General features: G+C 46.5%; 1 protein-coding gene across 2 annotated transcripts in view; it reads right to left on the reverse strand.

The window, feature by feature from the left end:
• The window catches only part of LOC137650042 (3-oxo-5-alpha-steroid 4-dehydrogenase 1-like), a 147515-nt gene that overhangs the window by 30850 nt on the left and 88713 nt on the right, over window positions 1–27952 (reverse strand). For both annotated transcript variants that reach the window (XM_068383065.1, XM_068383066.1), the window contains exon 4: window positions 2735–2836. In XM_068383065.1, the coding sequence (XP_068239166.1) occupies window positions 2735–2836 (102 nt within the window). The remainder of the gene's footprint in view (window positions 1–2734; window positions 2837–27952) is intronic.

Raw genomic sequence — 27952 nt, forward strand, 5'->3', positions numbered from 1 at the left:
AAGGGTAGGTCAGGGTCGTCAACAGAATCACTGGGAGGACCCGCCATAAAGGACTGTCTGTGCCTCAGCCATAATAGCTTCCCGTGCCACCACAGCGTTTTTGGGTTTCGTCTTAAGTGTCCTTCAATTTCCTACACACAGGACATTCCTCCGCGGTCTAAGGAGGGGGAACCTACGAGGTTTTCGAAGCACTTGACAAAGCCTTGGCAGCAGGAGCTGAAGGCTCCTCCTCTGGAGGTACAAGAACTGGACGTTGGTCCGGAGGCACTACCTCAATTCCTTAAGGTTGAAGGGATGGATCGCGATTTCCCCTAGAACGGATGGTGTCGGCATGAGGTGGCGTTACCGATGTAGATCGCAGAGATCTAGAACACGAGCGTCTGGACCTAGGTCTAGACTCTGCTCGTGTAGAAAGAGATCGCGAGATTTGTCCTCGTGAAGAGGAACTCCTCCGAGGAGAGCGTCGAGACCTGTGGCCTTATGAGCGCAAGGCTCTAGAGCGTGAGTATCTTCTAGAAGAAGAGCGCTCTGATCATGATGATCTACTATCCAAAAGACCTTCCGATCGTCGCAAACGGCAATCAGGGGAAGAGAGTCCAGAAGGGCAAGGCGATTGTTAAGCTCGTCCTTTTGCGCTGCTGGTGGTAGGAGTGCTAGTGCCCGGAAGATCTACATCTGTAACCTACGGGCACCCGTGGGGAGAAACAAAGGGTTAAAGGTTAAGGTTACTTTTCCATAAATGATATAGATGACACAACTGAAACTCTAAACCGAATCCTTGATAGTGTTAGAGAATGGATGACATTTAAACAACTAAAATTAAATGAGAACAAAACTGAATTCATGGTAGTGGGTTAGCGAAACAGCGTGAGAAACTTGGGTGATATTCAAATGAACATAAATAATGACTCTGTGCTGATATCTAGTAAAGTTTGAGATCTAAGTGTATTTCTTGACTGTAACCTGTCTCTAAATGCCCAAATAAATAATGTAATAAAAAATGGTGGTTATCATACAAGAAATATTACATTTATAAAAAAGTACCTGGACAAAAATTCAGTAAAGAAACTTGTGATAAACTGTGTTATCACCAGGATTGACTACTGCAACTCTATTGCAATTTACCAAAAGTGCAACTTAAGAAATTACAAAACATAATAAACAGAGGAGCAAGACTGATAAAAGGTGTCCCACCTAGAGAAAGTATCACCTCTAAACTAATTGATTTACACTGGCCACCTATTAAAGCAAGAATTGAATTTAAAATATGTAAATTAACCACCAAGTTATCAGAACCGGTCGTCCAAAATACATAAGAGAATTGCTACATATTGCGCAGCCAACAAATCATCTCAACACGAGAATAGTTACAGATGGCTTCAAACTGTTGGAACCTTGATATATGTCTACTTTAGGCTCCAGAGCCTTTAAATATGTGGCCCCGAGACTATATAATAAATCCCACGAAACATACGAATGATTGAAGACATTAAGTCTTTCAAGAGGAAACTGAAGATTTTCTTATTTCAACAGTCATAAAACAGTGGCAATTTAACAGTAAATGAACAATACACGATATGAAACATTAAATAATCTGAACGAATAAGGTAATACGACAGTGGAGGTCCTGTAGAGAGTGGGGTTCCTCTGATGTATGGGACCGGAAAAGCAGCTATCCAAGTAAAGTAAAGTAAGTAAAGGGACAACAAGGTTCCAAGATGGAGAGGGTTTGTCGTCAGCAGGGGGGCGATGGAGAGGTGAACGCAAGCAATCACCTCGTCCACACGTGGAAGGGCCAGAAGGCGAAAGATAAGACCTCGCACAGTTCCAGGGCATGAGATGTCGATGGCTCCGAAGAAGGGTCCTCCCTGGCACCACGCTCAAAAAGGTGCAGCAGCTCCTCCTTCGAAGGGGGTCTCGAAATCCTTAAGGATGACCACACCTGCAGCAGATCTGAATGGGAGAATGGCTCACCAGTGGCTGGAAGAGAAGTTGCTCCTCTAGGAGGAGCAACAATACCCCAATACCCCAGGGTTGCCAAGGAGTTAATCGATCTGCGCTCCAACTCAATCGTCCTTCGGAAGAGCGCGAGCAAGAAGGAGCTTTTGAGAGAGATTTGAGGGTGCGAGAAGAAGAACTCTCTTTGCTCGCCCCTGAGGGAGAATGGTCGCGCTTCGTTTTCTTCCTACCCTGCCCAAATTTCTCCTATTGGAGGCAGACCCCTCTCTACACTCTGCGCAGGGCAAACCCTGCTCGTATCGATGACCTCAGCAAGTAGGACACAAAGAGTGCGGGCCAGTCTCCAACGACGACAGGAAGGTCCCGCACGAAGCACCCTCGCGCTCTGATGAAGGTGACCGCTAGAGAAGATAAACACACCTGAAAGGAAAAAGCAAAATTGAAAAAGTCCAATGACAGTCAGGGAGAGAACGGACACGTCCAATCTCAACTGAGCCAAAAGAAAAAGTGACGTCTCTCACTGCTGTAAGAGTATATATAAAGGCGGCTGAGTAACCCCACAGCCACCCCCAGCCTACCCGCCTAATGTGATTAGGCAGGGTTGCCACCTAGCAATTAAATTCTAATTGCTACCTTCCAACTACGCTGAAAGATAACCCACAAAAATAACGGAAGGTTTGTTAGTATGGGAACAACTAGAAAATAATTCTAAACATTGGAAAAAAATTTTATATTGCCATATTTACAATATGTAATCATATGAGTATCAACTAACCAGTTGGAATTTTGTAGCCAGTTTCTCCTTCTTTCCGCAACTTTCTCAGGTCTGAATCACCTCCAATGTTAACTTTCATGCCATACAAGAACATTGCAAAACCTGCGAAAAATTAATTTCAGTCAAATTATATCTGTACTCACCCGATGTTCATATTGCTTCTTCTCTAGAAGCTCAGTATATCAACATTTACCCGTACAATTTTTCAAATTTTCCCTTTTCTTTCCTTTCAATAGACACATGCCTCTGGTAAAGTAATAAGACACTCTAGCAGTAAAATGGAGTTTTTATGATAAAACAAAGTTTTATGAATACTTACCTGGCAGTTATATATATATAGCTGATATCTCTAAAATCGGCAGAATTTTTCAAAACGAGGCAACCGCCTTGTGGTGGTTGGGAGGTAGGTGGTAACACCCGTCACAGGGTGGTCCAAGGAATCATTCCCGTGTCCAAGACTTCAGTTCATCTATGCCCGACCTGTCTCCTGAGGGGAGGTGGGTGGGCCTTCGAATATATATATAACTGCCAGGTAAGTATTCATAAAACTTTGTTTTATCATAAAAACTCCATTTTTATGAACAGAACTTACCTGGCAGTTATATATATATAGCTGATTCACACATTTGGAGGAGGGAAACAGACAGTAAACATCGTTGGGGAAACAACAAAAGAGTTGTAGGAGATAAAAACACCTAGATTCCTTGCCTGCTGAGGTAGCTGATTCAAAAGGTACAGCCTTTAGAGTGGCATTCCCTTAGGAGAGTTTATCCAGGAGTAAGCCTGCAAAGCTGCAAAAAACTCAATCGAGTCTGTCAAAGGGATAAGACCAACAACTTGACTAGACTTCAGAAACTACCTTCGCCCCATATAATAAAAACTGCAACCTTACTAAAACTAAACACCTAACCCTGCAACATAGACATAAACTATCTATCTAGACTGAGGGAACCGCACCACAAGACGAAGTCCTCAGACCATCATCAAAACACAAACCCTCATACATGCATATAAACCAAGGTTTAGTGGGGTTATAAACTCCTTTTCCTAATTTAGAAACCACAGCTATGTATGGGCCCAAGGTATAGCACTTGCCAAAGTCTACTCTCACCTCTCTAAGTTAATGAGAAGCGAAGACAGAGTTGCTCCTCTAGAAAATAGCATCCATGAATAGCCTAACTAACATATATTCCTGATATGCCAGAGAGGTAGCAATGGCTCTCACTTCGTGAGCCCGTAATTTCAACAGGGCGAAGTGTTCCTCCTCACATAAGAGGTGGGCTTCCCTAATTTTCTCCCTCAGGAAAAAGGACAAAGCAAACTTAGACTGGGGTTTTTGGCGGATCTTTCACTGAACACCATAACAAGTTGGATGCACAGCTCACGTTCATAGCGTGAGCCAAAAAAACTTTGAGGGACCTAACTGGGCAGAGGAGTCTTTCCTTCTCTCGACCCACTAGGTTCGTGAGGTTAATGACATCAAACGTCGTAGGACAGGGTTACGAAGGGTTCTCGCTCTTTACGAGAAAGATGAACCTTAAGGCACAAACTGCCCTATCCTAATTGAAGCTCACCCTCTTCCCAATCGCCAGGACTTCGCTGACCTCTTGGCATTCGCTAGTCATAAGGGAGAGGGTTTTCTTCGCTACAACCCGAAGAGAGGCTAGCGAGAAAGGTTGAAATTTCTTGGAGCACAGAAACTTAAACACCACATCCAGGTTTAAGAGTACCTATTACGTCGTCTGAAAAGACCCAATGAGGTCCTGCAAATCTTGATTTTGGGACAACTCCAGGCCTCTATGCCTAAAGACGGTGGAGAGCATACTGCTGTATCCATTGATGGTAGAAACAGCCAGCTTAGCATCCTGTCTGAGGTACAAGAAGAAGTCTGCAATCTGGCTCAGAGAGGAAGTGGATGAGGAAACTTGTGCTGCCTGCACCAAGCTCTAAAGGTCTCCCACCTAGATTGGTAGACTCTTTGTGAAGAGATCCTCCTTGCTCTGGCGATAGATTTCGTCGCTTGTGCCGAAAAGCCTCGAGATCTGACAAGCTTCTAGTCAGTCTGAAGGAAGTCAGTTGAGAGCAAGGGGGGTAAGATGATACCTCTCGAAGTGGGGCTGTTTGAGAAGATCTGGACTTGCCAAAGTCTTCTTGGGAAGTCCATCAACATGCCCATCACTTCCGAAAACCATTCCCTAGCAGGCCAGAATGGAGCCGCTAGGATCATTCGCCCCGAATCGAGGAGAGCGAATTTCCTGAAGACCAGATTGATGATCTCGAACGGGGGCAATGCAAACATGTCCACCCCCGTCCAATCCATCACGAAGGAGTCCACTGCTACAGCTTCCTCGTCCGGGACTAGGGAGCAGCAGCAGGGGATCCTCTTCTTCCAGTTGGAGGCAAAAAAGGTCTGTTACAGGTCTGCCCCACAACATCCAGAGAGTGACAGACTTGCGGGTTGAGAGACCATTCTGAGGGAAAAAAAAGTCTCTTCCTGCTGAGCATGTTTGCCCCGATGTTTCTTGCCCTAGAACAAACCTCCTTTCTAGATCCAAGAAATCAGAACGAAGGCGTCCTTGATCTCGACACACGATTCGACTAGTGTCATCACGAAGTCCTAGTTTCTCATATTCTAAGTCATGCCTCATGCTAGAACTTCGACGTCGAGCGTCCTGAAAGACGAGGCGCCGATCGTCCTGTAAGACGTGGCGCCGATAGTCCTGTAAGACGCGGTGCCAAAAGTCCTGTAAGACGTGGAGCCTGTAAGACGGGAGCCGAGAGGTTAACAGAGCGAGACGCTGAACGTTCTAAAAGACAAGGTGCTGAGCGTCCTGGTGTCATTAGAGAACTTCTCTTGTTGACAGGAAGACCTAATTATTTGATAGGCTCAACGATATCTAAAAAAACCAGATACAGGGACGCTCTGATTTCTCCAGAGAGCAGTATTCCGCTACATAAAGCAAAAGTTACGTGAACATGAGAGGGGCGGAGCTGAGACCAAAACACACGCCCGAAACTGACCCATTCTACACCCGTTCTTCCTTGTAAACAAACCTCAGATAAAGTTTGATTGCATAGCCTGCCACTTAGACTCCTCTCTAGAACTGGGAGAGAGAATCGTTGTAGCTAAAAACTAAAGGAGGTTTCCCTATAAAAGGAAAAAGTAATCCTCCTTCAGAAGAAGTACTGACCAAAGGTCTGCTCCCCTCTTCTCCAAAGATTTTGATGTCTCCATGGAGAACTTTGACTTCTGAACGAAGGCGTAAAGAGCATTTACGTCCAAGACCGGACAAAAGACTCCCTCTCCCAAAAGAGAGACATTGAAGTTGCAAAGTCGGTTAGGCAGAAAAGTCTTATGGTAGTAACTAACAAAGGAGGATTCACTAGGAAAAAGATTTCGCATCCATCCTAGAAAAAACACGGACCAAAGGTCTGCTCCTCTCCTCTCCCAGGCTCGCCAGAAGTAGCAAAGTCTGGCTCCTACTGTTGTTAGTCATCAAAGGTTTCTGTTTTAAGAAACAAAAATTAATATATTCTTAAAGCTCCATTAATGACCACGTGAAAACTCAGAGGGTGGGGAACATGGAGCAACAGAACTTAGGATCCTCTCCTTCTGTTAACCTCAAACAATTCAACAGGAGAAAAGTGATCACTAAAGTCTTCCTTGACAAAGAGCTTATAAGACGTGGCGTCGCCCTGAAAGGACAAGGCGGCGATCGTCCTATCATCCTGAAAGACGAGGCTGCCCTCGTCCCGAAAGACGAGGCTGCCCTCGTCCCGAAAGACGAGGCTGCCCTCGTCCCGAAAGACGAGGCTGCCCTCGTCCCGAAAGACGAGGCTGCACTCGCCCCGAAAGACGAGGCTGCACTCGCCCCGAAAGACGAGGCTGCACTCGCCCCGAAAGACGAGGCTGCACTCGCCCCGAAAGACGAGGCTGCCCTCGCCCCGAAAGACGAGGCTCCACTCGCCCCGAAAGACAAGGCTGCCCTGAAAGACGAGGCTGCACTCGCCCCGAAAGACGAGGCTGCATTCGTCCTGAAAGACGAGGCTGCATTCGCCCTGAAAAACGAGGCTGCATTCGTCCTGAAAGACGAGGCTGCATTCGCCCTGAAAGACGAGGCTGCATTCGTCCTGAAAGACGAGGCTGCATAAGTCCTGAAAGACGAGGGTGCATAAGTCCTGAAAGACGAGGCAGCATTAGTCCTGAAAGACGAGGCTGCATTCGCCCTGAAAGACGAGGCTGCATTCGTCCTGAAAGACGAGGCAGCATTCGCCCTGAAAGACGAGGCTGCATTCGTCCTGAAAGACGAGGCAGCATTCGCCCTGAAAGACGAGGCTGCATTCGTACTGAAAGACGAGGCAGCATTCGCCCTGAAAGACGAGGCTGCATTCGTCCTGAAAGACGAGGCAGCATTCGCCCTGAAAGACGAGGCTGCATTCGTCCTGAAAGACGAGGCAGCATTCGCCCTGAAAGACGAGGCTGCATTCGTCCTGAAAGACGAGGCAGCATTCGCCCTGAAAGACGAGGCTGCATTCGTCCTGAAAGACGAGGCAGCATTCGCCCTGAAAGACGAGGCTGCATTCGCCCTGAAAGACGAGGCTGCATTCGTCCTGAAAGACGAGGCAGCATTCGCCCTGAAAGACGAGGCAGCATTCGCCCTGAAAGACGAGGCTGCATTCGTCCTGAAAGACGAGGCAGCATTCGTCCTGAAAGACGAGGCTGCATTCGCCCTGAAAGACGAGGCTGCATTCGTCCTGACAGACGAGGCAGCATTCGCTCTGAAAGACGAGGCTGCATTAGTCCTGAAAGACGAGGCAGCATTCGTCCTGAAAGACGAGGCTGCATTCGCCCTGAAAGACGAGGCTGCATTTGCCCTGAAAGACGAGGCTGCATTCATCCTGTCTTGAAAGACTTAGCGCCGAGCGTTAAGGCAAAATGATATTCATTATGCCGCTCGGCGCGTTCGGTTCCGACCAGAGGGTTCATAAGGCCGACTGGCGCTCTATGACAAAAACCGAGTCAATGATGGTTTGTAAGCATTGATATTAGCAGAGAATATCTATGACTTAAGAATTGCCATTAAAATCAAAAGTGATGCAATGCAAAACTCTAAAAGCAGTGTAAGAATCTTAACGTTCAACGCTCTTTGCTTTACCATGGCAAGGGCGAGCATTCTTGGGAACGTTAACAGGTATGCTCGCGAGGGCGTTTGCTCGTGAGCTAACGCCTCTCGTTTCCTTTCGCCGATCGACGTTCCTTCTCCCATGGGCCGGGGAGCTTGGAAGAGGTCTAAGGCTAGGAAAACAACGTCCCTGTGCTGAAAGAATCCAATGCCTAATTTAGCACTGAAAAACTTGCACTATTAAACTCTTACACAAAAAACCATAATTAGTCCTGCCCGTTGTGAGAGAACTTATTCTTCTGCCACGGGCTTGAATGAGAAAGCAAAATCGTCTCTAGTACTTGCTATATAAACTGTAACAAAATATTTTTATAGAATATAAAACTGACATTTGCATAATAAAATAAACTTTCAAACATACTTACCCGGCGGTCACAAAAGGAAAAAACCACCGGGCAAGAGTTGAGAATAAAAATAGATGTTGAAGACACTCACCCGGTAGTTACATATAACCACCGGTAAAATTAAATGTCATAAATACCTACCCGGTAGTTACATACAAACGCAGGGAATGTTATACGTTAAAGATTAAAATGAACAGAAAAAAGGGAAAACAAATGTAATCCACAATTAATTCAAAGGGAATTCAAAAACAAGCGAGTTGTAATGATAAAAATAACAGATATAGCAATAACGTATCTATATATATAAATGTAAACAATAGGAACATATAAATGAAAATGCTACTAAAACTAGAATTTCCATATAAAAAGTTGTTGTTGGAGAATAATAGCCAACACTTTAATTCCCATATCGAAAAGAACGCTACCAAGGCATGTTGGGACTGCACCGATAGTAACGAGTAACAGCGTAAATTAACCATACGCTAGTTCTATTTAATTTATGAAATTACATCGATGATTTAAAGAACGAATACCAAATGGACAAATATTTCTTTAAAATTTTACATTAAAAGTTACAAAAAAAACTTATATAAGTGAAATTCCTCCCATTCTTTGCATAAAACAAATAAAGAGAATTGCAAGACATACATGAAGATTACGTCACACGACTGTGACGTCATAGAGTTGCCAGAACATATTTCCGTCATCAGGATTAAAAACTTCGCACCTAAAAAATAGTGCACAAACAAAACCTCTGCATACAAACTGTGAGGATCAACCGACACTTTCGGTAACCTCATCTTGCATACATCACTCGCACAAACACGAAAATTAAGTTATCACTCATGATAAACAAAGTAAATAATAATAATAAAACACGATTGCCAAAACCCTAAATCAGTGTACTTCACCAAACGAAGTCCAAAAAAGCGAAGAAGGGAAAATGATTCGAAAAACTCTCAATGGTGGACCGACGATGTTTTCGATCCAGCCGGCAGAGATGAACTGAAGTCTTGGACACGGGAATGATTCCTTGGACCACCCTGTGACGGGTGTTACCACCTACCTCCCAACCACCACAAGGCGGTTGCCTCGTTTTGAAAAATTCTGCCAATTTTAGAGATATCAGCTATATATATATAACTGCCAGGTAAGTTCTATTCATAAAAAGCCAGATTTCAATCTGGAAGTAAAAACTAATCCCTATCCTCCTTAAGTCAAAAAGTCTGTGGAGAGGAGGGTGGGCATGTATACTGTTTTTATGCAACAAGTGACAATAGAAATAACAAATTTCGCTATTCGAATTTCATTTATTTCCATGAACCTAACTGATGTTCATATTGCTTACTCCTACACGCTGATGGTGATTGGGTGCCAATGAAGAGAAGAGCTTGGACATTTAAAGAATTAAAAATACGGAACTAAAGATTGTCTTTAAATGATATCTTATCCCTAGTTAATCATAGAGTATATATAACACAACAGCATGAAACTAAAATTAGAATTTTCCAAATATAAGAAAATTACTAAGTAACTAAACTCTTAAAAAGTTAACCAACCGTACTGCCAGCAGCCACTATATGACCTAGAGCTCCGCAATCTCGGTAAGTAAACAAGGATTCTTCAAGATGATGTATAGCAAACACATACTTGGTATGCCATTGAGCTGATGCTAAACTATTTCTAAAGTAAAATTTCTGCAAAAATTAAGTGATGTAGGTGTACTCCTAATATCAGGAACAATAACCTTCAAGCTTTCATTAGAATTTGATCCAATTCTTTGCTATTTTGCGACCAAACTTTTAGTTAGAAATGTCACTGAGAGAACAATATTAAACTCTAATACCACAGAGCAATTTAGGGACACTACCTCTAATGTCTAAAGTTTTATCCGAATAACAATGAACAGCTCTTACTAGACAAAAATTATTTTCTGATGAAATGCTCTTACTAGACAAAAATTATTTTCTGATGAAATGCTAGCGTACATTTCCAAAGAGATGTGAAAAAAATGCCCTAAGCTCTTAGTCTTAAATTAATTTTAATTTTTCTAAAAGAAGAAATTAGATAAAATTATCTTATACTCCCAAAGAGCCTACCTTGAAATACAGCTTCTTTATTAAGGTATTCATTTAGATGAAGCAAATGACAAAAAGAAAAAATTTTTAGCTGTAAAAGTTGTAATTGGAAAATTTTCCAACAGTTCAAAAGTAGAACTTTTAAATGCTTTAAACTACAGTAGGGTCCCGAATTAAGCGTGTTCGAATTACACGATTCCCCTTTTCCGCGATCGCTATTTTTCAAAAATAAATTTTCTGTATCTGCGAGGCTGTTCAAAGTTCGCGAGTCAAGCACTACAAAATGTATCAAATCTATTGTCTTTTTAAGTATATTGGTAGCCCTAAATACGGTGATTTATAATAAATGTTACAAAACAATATTAACATTACATTTCATTAACATAATTTCATAATGAATAGCCTATTTAAGGATAAAATTCCACATCAACAATGAAATCAACTGTTAACTGTGCGAGTCCAGCTGACAAAATGTAAACAGAAATGTGGTTACGTTCTCGGCAATCTTTATCTTTCTCCAACCTTACGATAATTGTAATGGTAGTGTTAATGATGGTATATTAAAGCATTATTTTTGTTTAGTACAGTATATTTAAAAGCCTTATTTTTCCCTCTGGGCGTTCAAGGTTTTCACGAGTAGACTGGGTTCGTTTATCGGCAGTGAATAGCCTAAACTTCAGTAACGAGTCGTCAATATTTTGTCATATTTTAAACAGTATACATTTGATTTGCAAACATTGGTTTTGTTGAGTAGACGGTAAAATAAAATCTAGAGAGAGAGAGAGAGAGAGAGAGAGAGAGAGAGAGAGAGAGATTTGATGGCAGAAATCTCTCTCTCTCTCTCTCTCTCTCTCTCTCTCTCTCTCTCTCTCTCTCTCTCTCCGTAAGAAATAAAACCATAGTTCACATATGGCAACTTGAGTTTAAGAATGAAATTAACATGAATATTGTTAGTTGTGGCGATCAATTCCTCGCTTCAGGGGGTACACGAAACAAAAACACGACATTCAATTACAACAGCTGATTCTCTCTCTCTCTCTCTCTCTCTCTCTCTCTCTCTCTCTCTCTCTCTCGTTATACAATACTTACAAATAGATGAAGAAACCAAAATCGGTTTTCTTGAAGTGTCAATTAAATACAAAACGAAAAAATTATACCATGTATACATCCATTTCAATCATAGCTTAAAATACGGTAACCGATTTCGTCCGCAAACCACTATTTTTTAGGAAACACCATTCTATTCCAGAAAATTTTTACTCTTTAAATGTCAATTGCGCTATAATAAAACATGTACTTATGTTGTTAAATTTCGGGTGTGTTTTAAAAATCGAGTATTGCTAACTTATTTTTGTTTTACTTTTGGCTATGATCACATCAGCTGATGTCTAGCTTCCGCGCGAATACAATAACAAAGAATTGTTTACACCATTTCTTAACTTATTCAAACCATCTATACAGTTAATATTACATAAACACCAATGTGTTATAACCTATCATATTTATTGTTTAGTACTTTAAAACCATCTCTCTCTCTCTCTCTCTCTCTCTCTCTCTCTCTCTCTCTCTCGCTCTCTCTCTCTCTCTCTCTCTCTCACATCGAACGTTATAGCGGTAACCTAATTGTTCGGTGACTTTAAAAATAGGCCTAGTACTTTCTTCTTTTACCTTTTTTGCATATGGATCCATAATTGTTGTGGGTACAAGTTGACTTATAACTGGAGTTAGGAAAAGTATTTTGGATATGGAAAGGACAATTATCTTTCGTAACAGTTTAGAATTATCGTCTTTCGTAACAGTTTAGAATTATCGTAAGTTATCACTCTGTCATTAGCGGCAGTTTGCTATTGTGGATTAAACGCATAAGGAAAAAAAAATTTCCAGCTTTGCTACGAATTTAGGAATTTATATGGATACGGTAAGTAAAATATTTGTAATAACACAATGTTTACTAAATTTTTGTAATATCAATAGTTATGAATTAGATCATGTGTGTTTAATGCATTCGTTTGTTTATTATGATCGAAGATGGAGCGTAAACAAATGGAAGGTTTCCGTTTCAGGCGGCATCATAAAGAAAAACATTTCATAAATGGCATTCATTTCATTTATTTGAAAGTTCTAATAAAAAATAATTAGAACATTGGTAATAACAAATTCAACATATAATATATACTTGGTAAAATTGCTGTCAATTCAAAAACACAGATGTATAAATGCGTCTGTTTCTTCGTTGTGATCAGAGATAAACGTAAACAAAACATTGGTTGTCGTTTTCTATTGTGCTTTTTAGCGTGTTTAGGAAACGCATGATATAAAATCGCCTTTATTTTGATAATTCTGGATTTTCAATCATTCAACAAGCTAGTCTATAGAGTGATGGTTTTGCAATTCACCAGTTGTATTATACAATAGATATGACAAACATTAAAATTTGTCTGTATTTTGGGTTGTGTTATAACGGGAAATATATGGTGTTTACACCTATCCTGGTTGTAATTTTAACCATTTTTCAAGTTATTAGAACTTTAAAGTATATTAAATGTTTTATTTATTTACAAGAACAATTTGATATTATAAAGAAATACAGTATAGTACAAAGAAAGTATTGGAAATGGGTAGTAAACACATTTGAATAGGCAAATTGCTGGTTGCCATGGCCGCAATGGAATTATTTCTGTTAGTTGTGTGTTTCGAAATTCGCGATTTTCCATTTACACGAGGTCATTAATCGACCAAATTCTCGCATAATTCGGGACCCTACGTACGTCTAAATTACAAAAATTAGATCTGACTACTCGAGGCCTTCAAATACTGTACTCATATCCCTAAATACATACATCTAATATAATATCTGAACTGGATAAATCTAATCCCCAAAGCTTGAATACATGAGTAAGCATTGGTTTATACCTTTTAAAATTATAATCTCAGGTAGTTCTAGTCCTTGAAACATTCTAAGTTTTACTGAACATTCCAGTCTTTTTGATAAAAAATAATGGTAGACTGATTTTAAAAGACAATATAGAGGGCTGCAAAAGCCCTTCATTTCTGAGAATACAATCAAGAGTCTCCATGTGGCTAGATATATCACAGTTGCCTGAGCAGATTGGTTTTGTAACAGCCACCTTCTCAGACACACTGACAGCAGAGGCCACCGATCTGTGGACCATTCTCTTTGTGGTCAGAATGGGGCTATTAGATTCATTTTGCTATTTGCAGAGATCCTGGGATTGAATAATGCTGTAGATTTGACCAGTCTTGTAACAGGGCATTTAACTTCCTTGCTAAAGGATCCGTAACAACTGAACAAAACACCCGTATATTTTGTTCGATGACATTGCAAACATGCTTACGTTAGGATGACACCACCATTTTCAAATTTCTAGACATAATGATGGATGTACCGACATTTGTTTGGAAGAATTTAATTTCTGCTCACCTGATCTGGTAAGAAGTTCAACTTTCTCGGAATAGATTGAAGCAGAAGGCTTCTTCATCTTAAATTAATCCAAGTTAACAGCATCTCTGCTATCAGATCTTGGTTCTGGAAGTAGGCTAGTGACTTTGTATTGTCTGAACTACTGCCATGGTCTTCCCTAACACCAGTGGTTCCTAATCCTAAAGAGTTTGAATATTGCTAGAAGCTCTTAGTAATTGATGTGCGGAGTAAACTCCTGTGAGGTCCATTTCCCTAAATGAGGTAAATAATCCAGTTACTACTTAACTTTACAGTGAAGCCTCTGCAAAAAGACAAGTCTGGTATTTTCACATCCAAAGAAATTACCAGAGCTAACCGCCTGCAACCATCCAACCATCCACCAATTTAGCAGCTGAAGTTTGTTTTGTCCAGAATGGCTGTTCAGTTTCAATGCCGATTGAAATCAAATTGGAAAACCCCTATCTTTACTTTTAGAAGTCCCATAAGAATGTATTTCTCTAAGGAAGCCATGTTACCTAGCAGTCTCATCTAAATCTGAACTAACACAGGTTTTATGAGATGATCTCAACACTATAAAGCGCAAAGGACATTCACACCCCTTACTGAATGAAACACTATTACCAGTACACCCAACTTAATGTCAGATTAAGGTTAGCTATTGGGGTTGTAAGAACAGAATTTCCATCTTAAATGGAGACTCACTGGCCTTTGGAAAATTTAAAAAAAGAAGCTAAAAGGTTAAGAGCTTTTGGAGATCATCACTATCAAAACTTGACTGGTTAAGTGCTTTGAACTTGAAAAATCACAAATTTTAAGTAATTTGTATTTTACGTAACAGTACTTACCTCGAACTACTTTCTTAGGAGGATCTGGGGTCTCCTCATTTACCGACCAAGAATTTTGCGTAGTTCCCCCTCTCTCCGTTACCTTGTCGGGGCGCTCCGGAGCGGAAGGATACTCGCCCTGGGGCGACCCGGGTTCAGCGTGTGAGGTTGCGCTTGTTAGATCGTCAGTAAGCGTATGTTTAAGTCCTCCTCAAACTCCTGCAAGATACTCGGGGTAGGATGGGTGGCCCATAACCCTTAAGTAGTTAAGAGGTAAGTACTGTTAGGATAAATACAAATTACTTAAAATTTGTCATTTGTTCCAACACGGAGTACTTAGCTCGAACTACTTTCTTAGGAGACTTATACCTTAGGAGGAGGGAGTGGCTTACAGTTTGGAATATCTCGAAACTTCCTGGGGCACACGACCTAGATTGCCCAGGGAGATGTAGGAGAGCAGGGGAAAGCACGCAAAAGTCTACTTTATGTATAACTCACCTTTAATTATAATCCAGACATGGTGTGCCTCAACGTCCCACTCTCACATGGAAGGAGGATAGGGAAAAGGATGGGATACAGGAAAAGGGGTAGCAAGGACGGGGGATAGTAAGGAGGAACCTGTGTCGCTTACGATTACTTCCCACGGGCTACCCGGGGCCCAAACCACTAAACTTGCTGCATAGCTGAAATGACCGGCCCAATGGAGAAGGCATCCAGGGACTTTCTTGTACAATCCTTCAGGTAATGGGCTGTAAAGGTAGACTGTCTGGCCCAAGTGCCAGCCCATAAGATCTGGCCCACTGCCATGTTAGTGTCAAAGGCCAAGGATGTGCTAAGGCCCCTAATATCATGGGGTTTCGGGGTCCCAGGGACCATGGAGCCATCACTGTCGTAAGCCCTTTTTATAACCTGTCGGAGCCAGAAGGATATAGTATTCTTGGAAACTGCCTTCTTGACTGGACCTGTGGAAACAAACAAACTCTTGATAGCTGGTCTGAGTTTGGATGTCCTACTGAGGTATTTCCTGATAGTCCTTACGGGGCACAAAAGCAGGTCTTCCGGGTTGTCCAAGCGCAGAATCGCTGGAATGGAGAATTCCTCGAACCTAGGGTCCGCAATTGCAGGGTTCTGGGTCTTCGCCACGAATTCGGGCAAGAACTTAAACAACATGTCCTTCCAACCTTTCGAGTGTGAGACCTCGAAGGACAAGCCGTGGAGCTCGCTCACCCGTTTGGCCGAGGCAAGAGCCAACAAGAAGACAGCTTTGAGGGTGAGGTCCTTGTCTAGAATGTATTTAAGCGGTTCAAGGGGGTCCTCGAGAGAGCCCTGAGAACCTTGGCTACATCCCATTGAGGGACCCTCGAGGAGCGGGGGTCACAAGACTGTTCAAAACTTCTGATCAGCATGGAGATGTGGCGAGAGGTCCCTAGGTTGATGCCCTTGAGGTGGAAAACCTGACCCAGTGCCGCACAGACTCCTTTGATGGCTGGGATGGAGACTCCCATGTCATCTCTCAAGTGAACTAGGAAGTCTGCGATATTGTGGACCGAAGCGTCTAAAGGCCGCAGATTCTGAGTGGCACACCATTTAACAAATGTTGCCTATTTTGCCTGGTACACAACGCACGAGGACTTCCGGAGATACCCCGACATCCTGTCAGCAGTCTTGTCCGAGAAGCCTTCCTTCCTTAGCAGTCGCTTGATAACCTCCACGCGTGTAGCCTCAGGCCCTGGGGGTTTTCGTGTAGCCTTCAGAAGTGAGGCTGACTTGGCAGGTCTTCTCTTGCCAGCAGGGGCCACGGAGGAAGGGTGGCCAGGCCCTGAAGATCCGCGAACCACTCCCTCTCCGGCCACCAGTGCGCTACCAAAGTCATCTTTGTGGAATTGGATTGCCTTAGCCTGTTGAGAACCGGCCTGATGATCCCGAAGGGGGGAAAGGCGTAGACGACGAGGTCGTCCCACGAGTGCTGGAAGGCGTCTTTGAACGCTCCTGTCGGGTCTGGCACCGGTGAGCAGAATACGGGGAGCTGTGTGTTGAGTCTTGTGCCGAACCGGTCTATCACCGGGGAGCTCCAACGCCGGAGAACTTCCTGTGCCACCTGGGGATGAAGGGCCCATTCTGACCCTACCACCTGACCTGTCCTGCTGAGTCCGTCTGCCAGGACATTCCTCTTTCCCGGAAGGAACCTGGCCATTAGCAGAATGTGGTTCATTTCGGTCCATTCCAGGATCTGAGCCGTGAGGTCGCAGAGTTCCCTTGACCTTAAGCCTCCCTGCTTTTTGATGTACGCCACCACTGTGGCGTTGTCGCACATGAGTGCCACTGAGTTTCCCCGGAGGAGATGGGCGAATTTTGCTAGGGCTTTCTGTACTGCCATGAGCTCTAGAAGATTGATGTGCCGGGTCTTTTCTTCCACTGACCATTTCCCCTCTGCTGTTTCCTTGAGATGAGCTCCCCACCCCTCCTTCGATGCATCCACGAAGAGCAGCATCTACGGAGGGGTGGAGCCGAACGGGATCCCCTTCAACGTGTGACTCCTGTCGGACCACCAGAGAAGCGTATCCTTGGAGGAAGGGGACACCGAGACTATCTTCTGCGGGGATTCCTCCACTGACCAGAGATCCTTCAGGTTCCATTAGTTTGGTCTTAGCTTGTGCCTGCCCTGTGGGACCAAATTTTCCAACGAGACCACATGACCCCATAGCCTCTGCCAATCTTTGGCCCTCACCGGAGTGCCAGCTAGAAACGGTCGAATCACCTGGTCTAGGTTGTCCAACCTCTCCTGGGAGGGGAAGGCTCGTCAGCTGGGAGTCTAGGACCATCCCCAGGTACGTCATCCTGGTGATGGGGACTAACTGTGACTTCTCGAGGTTGATCGTGATCCCAAGGTCCTTGCAGAACTGCAACAGAAGTGAGCCTTGATACTTTAGGTCTGCCTTTGAGGCTGAAAGCAGCAACCAGTCGTCGAGGTACCTGATCAGCCTGATGCCCTGTTTGTGTGCCCAGACCGATACCAGGGCGAACAACCTCGTGAACACTTGTGGAGCTGTCGACAGGCCGAAGCAGAGGGTCTTGAACTGAAGGATCTGAGAACCCCACCTTACTCTGAGGAGCTTCCTGCTGGAGGCGTGAACGGGAATCTGAAAGTAAGCATCCTTGAGATCCAGGGACATCATGAAATTCCCTTCTCTCAAGGCCACCAGCACCGACTTCGGCGTGTCCATTTTGAAGGGGGTCGGGGGTCTTCTTGATGAGCTTGTTCAGAGCCGAGAGGACGATGACTGGCCTCCAACCTCCCGTCGCCTTTCCACCAGGAAGAGTCTGCTGTAGAAACCCGGGGAAGGCTCGTGAACGGGCTGTGGGGCTTCCTTGTTCAACATGGCTTCCACTTCTGCTTGCAGGGCTGCTCTCTTCTCCGAGTCTTTGGGCGCCAGCCACTCCGCCTGATGTTCAGGGATCAACGGAGGCGGATCTGACAGGAAGGGAATCCTGTATCCCTCCCTGAGGACTGTCACCGTCCACGGGTACGCTCCGTTGTCCCGCCATGCTTGCCAATATCGTTTGAGGCATCCCCCCACCTGAGTCGTGGGAAGGTGTAGGGGGCCTCTCTCCCTATCTCCTTCTAGAGAGACGGTTGGAACGGCCTCTTCTTGACTCTGTCACGGTCGCCAAATTTTTACAACCCTTAGGAATTGTTACAACCATTGGGGTTGTTATAAAAGTCCTTATTATAATTGTTGTCAGTAATAAATGTAACTCAGTGCTAAAGGTCAGCAGAAACAAATACTCAAGAAAACTTAACAATATTTAATACTTAACAATTACAAAATTTGGATAAACCTTGTTAAAATGACAAATACCATAATTTAATAACAAGGAAGGACAAATACCAGTCCTTTGAATCACACTGGATTCCCTAAAACTAAGAAGCTAAGTCCTAACAAAGAGAGGAGAAGTATCAGTTATAAACTTATTTGGATACAACAATTTTGATGGCCAGACCAAAAATTACCATAATACTAATTCCAAGAAAGAAGGAAGTCAGAGTAAATAAAATGGGAAAACCATTATAAACCCTACCTATCAATACAAAACTAAGCACACAATACCGTGTCTATAATAGACCTACTGGAAGACATTACAGTATGTAGTCATAACGTAAATAGGACAAAATATCACAAATTTTTAAGTAATTTGTATTTTTCCTAACATACTTACCGAGAACTACTTTCTTAGGAGGTACCTGGAATCTCCTCTCAACCGACCAGAGTTTTGTGTAGTTTACCCTACTTCCGTTTTCTGTGAGGACTACCCCAGGCGGAAGGATACGTCCCCTGAGGCTAGTCCCGAGCCAGGTCGCGTGTTGGCTTGGGTCTTGACCCTCAGTAAGTTCTTGGATGTTAAAAATACCTAAGGGTCAGTAAGGCACTCGGGGAAGGAAGGGAGGGCCGTTACCCGAAAGTAGTTCTCGGTAAGTATGTTAGGAAAAATACAAATTACTTAAAAATTTGTGATTTGTTCCAACACAGAGACTTACCTCGAACTACTTTCTTAGGAGACTTACACTTTAGGAGGTGGGAGTGTCTTCCTGACCTCTAGACCCAACTAAGCCGGGCGACAAGGAACCTAGGTAGGAAACTGGGTTCGAAGATATCCGGAAAACGAAACATAGGGAAAAACTACACAAAGAGCTCATGTTAGTGTCTAAGTACTCACCCTTTAAAAATTCCACGATGCTGAGTCCTGTGACGAAGTTGTGAAGTCATGTCTAGTGTAGGTTCTACCTGGGTCTATCTCCGGGGGTCAGGGAAGGAAAAGGACAAGGGTGAAAGGAAACGAACCTGTGTCTCTTGGTTTTGCTACCCACGATTGTACCTAGGGCTTCACTGTTAAATCGCTTGGAGCGCGGAGATGACTATCCAAATAGAGAACCCGTCTAGAGATTTCCTCAACCAATCCTTGAGGTAATGAGTTGTGAAGGTCGACTGGTTCGACCAGGTGCCTGCTCTAAGGATCTGGGCCACCGCCATGTTTTTCTCAAAAGCCAGAGAGGTACTTAGACCCCTAATGTCATGGGGCCTGGGATTACTTGTCAGGGGGAGGCCCGCCTTGCTATAGGCCTGACAATCACCTGCCTTAGCCAATAGGAGATGGTATTCTTAGATACCTGCTTTTTCATTGTACCCGTGGAGACGAAGAGGTTTTTGATACCAGGGCGGAGATTAGCCGTCCGCTCAAGCTATTTCCTCACGGCTCTGACGGGGCACAAATTCAAATCCTGCGGATCCCCTGATCGAGGAATCGCTGGCATTGAGAAACCTTCAAACTTCGGATCCCAAACTGCTGGGTTCTGTGTTTTAGCCACAAAAGAAGGGACGAACTTGAAGGAGATCTCATGCCATCCCTTCGTATGAGAGACTTCGTAGGACAACCCATGGATTTCTCCCACCCTCTTAGCTGAAGCCAAGGCCAACAAGAAGACCGTCTTGAGAGTGAGATCCCTGTCCACTATGTCCTTCAAGGGTTCGAACAGTTGTTCACTTGGCATTTTCAATACTCTTGCCAGATCCCACTGCGGCACCATGGAGGTTTGTGGGGGGGCATGCTTGTTCGAAGCTCCTGATGAGGATAGAGATATGCCTAGAGGAGCCCAGATCAATGCCCTTCAGGACGAAGACTTGGCCCAAGGCTGCACGGACTCCCTTGATGGCCGGTATTGACATGCCCACCACGTCTCTGAGGTGTACGAGGAAATCCGCAATATCCGGAACTGAAGCTTTTAGAGGCTTGATGTTTCTTGAGGAACACCATTTCGTGAAAGTGGTCCATTTCACCTGGTAGACCGCTGCCGAAGACCGCCTCAGATAGCGCGACACCCTCTCAGCCATTCCTGCCGAATATCCTTCCTTCCTCAGGAGACGCTCGATAGTCTCTAAGCGTAAAGGCGAAGAGACCGAGGATTGTCGTGGAACCTTTGGAAGTGTGGCTGCCGCAGAAGGTCTGGTCTGTCGGGCAGAGGCCACGGGGGAAGACACGCTAAGTCTCTTAGATCCGCGAACCCCTCTCTCTCCGGCCCACCAGGGCGCTACCAAAGCCATCCTTAGGTTGTGAGCTGTCCTTACCCTGTTGAGCACTTGCCTGATCAATGCGAAGGGAGGAAAAGCGTACACGTCAAGATTGTCCCATTTGTGTTGAAAGGCGTCCTCCAATGCCGCCTTTGGGTCTGGGACAGGAGAACAGAATACGGGGAGTTGTGCGTTCAGTCTGGTTGCAAAGAGATCCATCACCGGCGAACCCCATTTTTGAATGATGAGCCTGGCTACTTCTGGGTGAAGAGACCACTCGGTAGTAATCGGTACCCACTATCTGGCCCATCCTGCTGAGCCCGTAGGCTAGGACATTCCTTTTCCCTGGAATGAACCTTGCTGAAATCACGATTTGCTCTGTCTCGGCCCAATCCAGGATCTCCAACGTGAGATCGCACACCTCGTTCGACTTGAGACCTCCCAGTTTCTTTATGTACGCTACTACAGTGGCGTTGTCACACATCAACGCCACTGTGTTTCCCCTTAGAAGATCTACGAACTGTAGGCACGCTTCTCGGACTGCCTTCATCTCTAGGACGTTGATGTGCTGTGCTTCTCTTCTTCCGTCCAAGAGCCTCTTGCTGATTTAGCGAGAAGGTGTGGCCCCCACCCCTCCTTGGAGGCATCTGTGAAGAGAAGCATCTCGGGGGGCTCGGCTGCGAAGGGCATCCCCTTGAGAGTATTCGCTCGATCCTGCCACCACTCCAGGGATTGTTTTGTCTCCGGAAGACCGGGAATTAACTTGTAGGGGGAGTCTAACTGGTTCCAGAGCCCCTTCAGGTTCCATTGTATGCTCCTGAGTCTGAGCCTCCCTTGGGGGACCAGTTTCTCTAATGATACTAGGTGACCTATCAACCTCTGCCAGTCCTTGGCTCTCCTTGGCTGCCCTGAAAGGAAGGGCCGGAGGATCTGGTCCATGTTGTTCAACCTCTCCCCCGACGGAAAGTCTCTCACTAGGCGGGAGTCCAGCACTATCCCCAAGTAAGTCATCCTGGTAGAGGGAGACAGATGTGACTTCTCCAGGTTGATAGTGATACCCAGAACTTTGCAGAATTGTATTAGTTTAACGTCTTGATCCTTCAAAACTACCTCTGAGGAAGAAAGAAGCAACCAGTCATCCAGGTAGCGAATGAGGCGAATACCTCGATCGTGAGCCCACACGGAGACTGTCGTGAAGATCCTCGTGAATACCTGGGGCGCTGTTGACAATCCGAAGCAGAGGGTCTTGAACTGCAGGATCTGGGTACCCCACTTCACCCGGAGAAACTTCCTGCTTGAAGGGTGGATAGGGATTTGAAAATACGTGTCCTTGAGGTCTATGGACATCATGAAGTCCCCTTCCCTCAGGGACTGCAGGACCGACTTCGAGGTGTCCATCTTGGAGTCGGTCTTGCACACAAACTTGTTGAGGGCTGACAGATCTATCACCGGTCTCCAACCTCCCGTCGCTTTCTCCACCAGGAAGAGTCAGCTGTAGAACCCTGGGCCCGGTTGTAGGACGGTTTCCATCGCACCTTTTTCCAACATCGTGGATACTTCCTCCTGTAAGGCTGCCCTCTTCAAAGAGTTCTTGGGTGCTAGCCACTCCGCTCGACTGGCTGGAATCAGAGGAGGCGGTTCTGCCAGGAATGGTAGTCTGTAACCCTCCTTCAACACCGTTACTGTCCAGGGTTCCGCACCGTGGTCTTTCCATGCTTGCCAAAAATGTCTGAGGCATCCCCCAATCTGAGGCTTGGGCAGGAGTAGGGGGCCTCTCACCCTATCTCCTTCTGGAGGATCGACCTGAACGCCCTCTCCTGGAAGCTGAGTAGGACGTTCTAAACGAGGCAGGTGCGGTGGTTGAGCCCAAGAGGTAGATGGGGCGTCTCTCCTCGTCTGGCTAGGAGAGGCTCGGGATGTAGAGGGTCCATCCGACGTAGGTCTTCTGTAAGCAGGTCTCCTCATGGCTTTAGGTCTGGGACCGCTCACTTTCTTCCTCCTCATGACCTTCTCCATGATTTCCTCCATTTGTTTCAGGGGAAAATGCGAGTCACCCCACACAGGCAGGCTCCTCAAAGCCCTCGCTTCCCTGTCAGGGATTCTCCGGGATAGCTTGGTCAGGACCGTATCCCTTCTCCTAAGGACCCAGTTGGCCGATAAGGCAAGAGACTGGAACGTCAAGAACTTCAGTGTCCTTCACCGGAGATGATGAGTTCTTTCAGGAGGGCTTGATTCGCTGGGTCTGACAAGTCGTAGGTGGCCTGGATACCCACCAGTCCAACCAGGAGGCGACGTTGACCAGGTCTTTAAACATCTCCTCCATCATCGTCGCCTCTGACTGGGAGAAACAAATCGGGGCTGAAGAGGCTCTGTCCTCTGGGGCACCCTGACCTAACACTTCAAGGGAGGCCTCCATCCTGCAGGCTCCCGGTCGCTGCCCCTCCAGCACATAATATTTGCTCTGGGACCTTAGACCCTGGAGTAATTTGGAGGCACTCTGGGATTTGGGGGCTTCGGCATTGCCCGCCACAACCTTGTCTACGTGAGAGCGTCCCATAACCACGTCCCTGGGCACAGGTAGCGCTAAGGAGGGTTTCTGCTGTACGGGGGACTCCATTAAATGATTGAGGCTGGATCGCCAGGCATCCTCGTCGGCGAGAACAGGCTCCTCGATCCTGTGATGCCTCCGTATGAGGCCTATAACCCTTCGGTAGGCCGAATCCTCGGTTGGATAACCCTCCGCGCCATCGACCTCACCCTCCGTCTGTAGCTGAGGCGCTGTCCCGACGGGCACCTCCGTCTGGCGCTGAGGTGCTGACTCGACGGGCACCTTCGTGTGGCGGTAAGGAGCTGTCCCGACGGGCACCTCCGCACTAGGCCTCGGTCCTGGGGCGGGCACCGCCGTGTCGGCGAGGGCTTCCGTCCTTAACATGTCCTTCAACAATGAGGGTGAGGCTTCCGTGGGCTTGCCCGACGGAGGAAGCCATCCCTGTGTATCCAAAGGTCGAGCCAATTTTGCTGACTCGACGAGGCTGCCTGTCCAAAAAAAGCGACTCCCTCCGCTGGGCGGGTTGAGTCGGTTGTTTCGCGGCCTTATGCCTGTCTGAAGAGGTCCTTTCGCTCCCGTCCTTCCAAGGGTCAAACCTGGTTTGTGACTGGAAGAGGGCCTCCTTGGAGAACCGTCTCTGGAACGCCAACTCGCAGAGCTCGGTATCGCAGCAAACTCCGCGAGCTTCCTGCGGAGGACGAGGACCCATTCTCCTTTGGGAGACCTACTCCTGTATTTCTTCCTCGGAGACCTGGAACGCCTTCTCCCATATCTTGACCTAGAACGCGACCTCGAACGGGAACGTCTGCTCCTGGATCTATCCCTCCTCTGGCGGAGTCTCCTCCGCGCTTCTCCCTCCGAAGAGAACGATGAACCTGCCGCTGAAGACTCCAACAACTCTGCATAACGCGACCGAGGGGCAGGAGCATGGGGAATGGATGTCTTCGTGATTTGCTGGGTTCCGGAGGTCGAAGGTTGCAGAAACATGTCAGGAACTGCCAAAAGAGGAGCTGGGGGAGAGTTCGGTTGCTCCACGTTGGGTAACCAGGAACCAAGGCCTTCTTCCATCCTCAACGGGGACCTACCTGGAGTCTTCGGGGGTTCCCATCCGAAGGGATCCTCTACCGGAGAGACTATCTTATCTTGGGTGCCATCAGCTGCGGAGGTACCTGAAACGTAGGCCCATGAAGCGGGCAAAGAAACAGGAACATTTTTACCCCACATGGGGTCATCAGACGAGACGTGCCCCCCATGTACAAAGGCAGTTTCTCCAAGACCCCACTAAAAATACATTCAGGCCCCCCACTTGCCTGCAAAGAATCAGTAACCCCACCATCTCGAAGACTAGACTCCTGGGGAAGAGCAATTGGCTTCTTCCCCGCAACGGACTTACCTCGTCCCCTACTCTGGGTAGGGGAAGATGGAAGAAAAACACCGTCAGACTTCCCTCTTGGCGACGTCAAGGGCGAAGAGGTGCTCGCCTTCCTGGGAGATCGCTTAGCGGACTTCTTTTTTGTACTAAAACGAACCCACTGGATTTCACTCCACGACACACACTCCGGACACGTGTCCGACGGAGAGCACACTCTACCCCTACACGAAGAGCAAAGGGAATGCGGGTCAACCTCCAGCTTGGACAAAAACGCTCCACACGACTTCCCGGCTCTAGGCCCAGGACACCTGCGGGCATGCTCCATAATGCACAGCACAAAACCGCAAGACACAGGAACGCAGGGAAAGGATAAGGAATACACTTGGGAAAGCACACGGGAATCAAGCGAACACGCAAGAACACAAGGAAAAGTACAGGGATACCACGTGGGAGACACGTGGGACACACGAGTCGGGGACACAAAGCGTTGCACTGAGAATGGAGAGCGTCGGGATGGTATCACGACGTGACCAGAGAACTTACTGCGGGTCGAGACCCAAGCTAACACGCGACCTGGCTCGGGACTAGCCTCAGGGGACATATCCTTCCGCCTGGGGTAGTCCTCACAGAAAACGGAAGTAGGGTAAACTACACAAAACTCTGGTCGGTTGAGAGGAGATTCCAGGTACCTCCTAAGAAAGTAGTTCGAGGTTAGTCTCCGTGTTGGAACAAATATATATAATATATACAAGATTAAATGATACAAAGGATGTATACTTCTTCTCACTTCAGTGGATGTATTAGAGGAGAGGAAAAACTAGGGCCATGATCCACTTGCCATAACAGCTATCAGGGCAGGTACTGAACGTCAGAGCATAACCATAAAGGGAAAGCCATCCCAAACGAAAATCAGACACTCGCTGTCTTACCTGGCGTCAGCGTCCCTATAGGCCACCTCACGAGCTTGCAAGCTCCCAAAACCACAGCAGCTGATTGGAGACGAAAGTTCACCAATTCCCTGGGAGTTCCTCCTCGTTAGGGAAAGGCAGAACTGGCTCAATCGCAGGTGACAAGAGCACCTGCAGACAACAGATCAAGGCGAGGATCAAAAGCGTAATCCAAAGAATCATCCAAATAAACTGCCAAACAATCGTCATCCAAAGTCCAAATCAGTATGCTGCTCAAGGTATGATATCAGGGGAGTGCTCAAGCCCGAACTGAACTCTGTCCGAGCACCAACGTCCAGACATCAAGTCGCGTTCATAAACACTCTTATATAAAAAAAAAACATAAACACTCTTGTATAAAAAAAAAAAACAATCGTTAAAACGATAGTTCGGTAATATAAACAACCGGGGAGGAGGCGCCTAACCACACTGAGAATTGTTAAATTAAGCACTTTACACTAAACACTTAAAATGACCAGACAATGGACACTTAAATTTCAAAGATAAAATAAACAAATGCTCATACAAAACAAAGGCTATTCTGCCACAAAAGGATTCTTAAAAACTAGTAATTAAACCTAGAAAAACAAGGCTGATCTAGACTTTCTAATAAGGCCTAAAGGAGGCCTGAGGTTGGGCACCATTCCTCCTGGAGGGCCGAGGGGATTGGTGCCAGGAAGAGGTGGAAGCCTCCTGCCTAGCCGGAGGCATAGGAGGGTAGGCCCCGTCTGTAGAAGCTCTTCTAATAGGGGGTCGTCTTGATAGTTGTTGCCTGAGCTCGGCCGTACCCTTCATCTTGCCGACCCTCTCTACTGTCTCAGCCACTGCTTGAAGGGGGAACACAGTCTCGCACCAGACAGGAGAGTTCCTCAGGAACTTTGCTTCCCTCTCAGGGAGCCTAAGGGGCAACCTGTTCAATACCGTGTCCCTTCTCCTCAGGACCCAGTTAGCTGTCTGAGTAAGGGACTGAAAGGTAAGATATTTCACAGCCCCCCCGAGCGGATTAGTTCTTGCAAAAGCGCCTGATTTTCAGGGACTGACAGGTCGTGCGACAGCTGGAAGCCTGCTAGGGTGCAAGCCCACCAGTCCAGCCAAGAAGTGACATTCACAATGTCCTGTGAGGTGTCTTCCATCATGGCGGCCTCCGCTTGCGAGAAGACCACCGGCGCGTTTAGGCTTCGTTCATCGGTGTTGCCCTGGTTCAGGGTAGCTACCACTTCCTCCAATGTGCGAGGACCTAAGTGCCGCCCATCAGGCACATAGAATTTCTTCTGGGTCCTAAGACCCAGCAGGAGCTTGAAGGAACCCTGTGCCCTCAAAGAGTTCTTCGGGCCTGACAAGAAACGGTCCACATGTTCCATTCCCAGGGCAACATCGGGTACTAAAGGTAGGGTCAGAGATGGTTTCTGCTGAACAGGATTGTCAACCATCCTGCCCAGACCTGAGAGCCAAGCTTGTTCCGCTGCTGGCTGAGGCTCATCTAACCTATGGTGGTGTCGGATAAGGGCTAACACCTTACGGTAAGACAAGACCTCGTCCGGACAGCACTCGCCTGAGCCCAATAGTTTGTCCACAATCTGTACCTCCGTGTCGGAGGCCTCATCGAACATGGAGGGATCTGTGGGAGTGGAGGCATCCCTCCCCTCTTGGCGGGGTGATGGAGCGGCTGCCTTCGTCGCGGGTAGAACCGTCGGGGTGGAGGTAGCCATCATGGGTCTACCCCCTCCCGGGGTAACCCGGATGGCGCTGGTTGATGGTCGAGGCAGCAGCGTATCCCGAAACTTGGCCGGAGCCGCTGCGACAAAAAGTCCTGGAGCTGACCCGCTGGGTCTAACCAACGGAAGTTCCCGTCGCACGGGTGGAGCCGCTGACTTACTAGGTCGGGGCAACTAAAAGTGTGCCAAGGGCCGCACCCAACGAGCGGGCGGAGCCGAAGAGACACTGGGCAAGGGTACGGAAGCAGCTCCAGCAGCCACTGGAGCGGCAACCTTCTTGCTAGATTCACGACGTTGACGGACTACCGTTATATACCTCCTCCTCGAGAAACTCCTCTCCTTGTATCTCCTCCTCGAGGACTTCGACCTCTTCTTGGCCAGGCTGACGTGGGAGCTCTGTTTCCTCCTTCTGGACCGCTTCCTCTTCCTCCTGGAGTCCCGTCCACTGGAACTTTTCGAAGAGAAGGAACTGTAAGAGGAGTAGTCGTCCGAGGAATAAGAGCTTGCCGAGTCGTCCGTTTCAATTATGAGCCTCCTAGGGATCCTTGGTCTGGATAGCAGGGTCAAGGGCTACATGAAGTCCGGCGGAAGCGTAGCCGAGGGCGCCGGGGGTGAGCGGATAGCGGGCCGAGATGCGAACCATCCTTCGAACTCTTCCTCTTGCCTCATGGGGGACCTGAAGGGCGTCCTAAGCGCCGTC

The sequence above is a fragment of the Palaemon carinicauda genome, chromosome 11 (genome assembly GCF_036898095.1).
Source record: "Palaemon carinicauda isolate YSFRI2023 chromosome 11, ASM3689809v2, whole genome shotgun sequence".
Classification (NCBI taxonomy): Eukaryota; Metazoa; Arthropoda; class Malacostraca; order Decapoda; family Palaemonidae; genus Palaemon; species Palaemon carinicauda.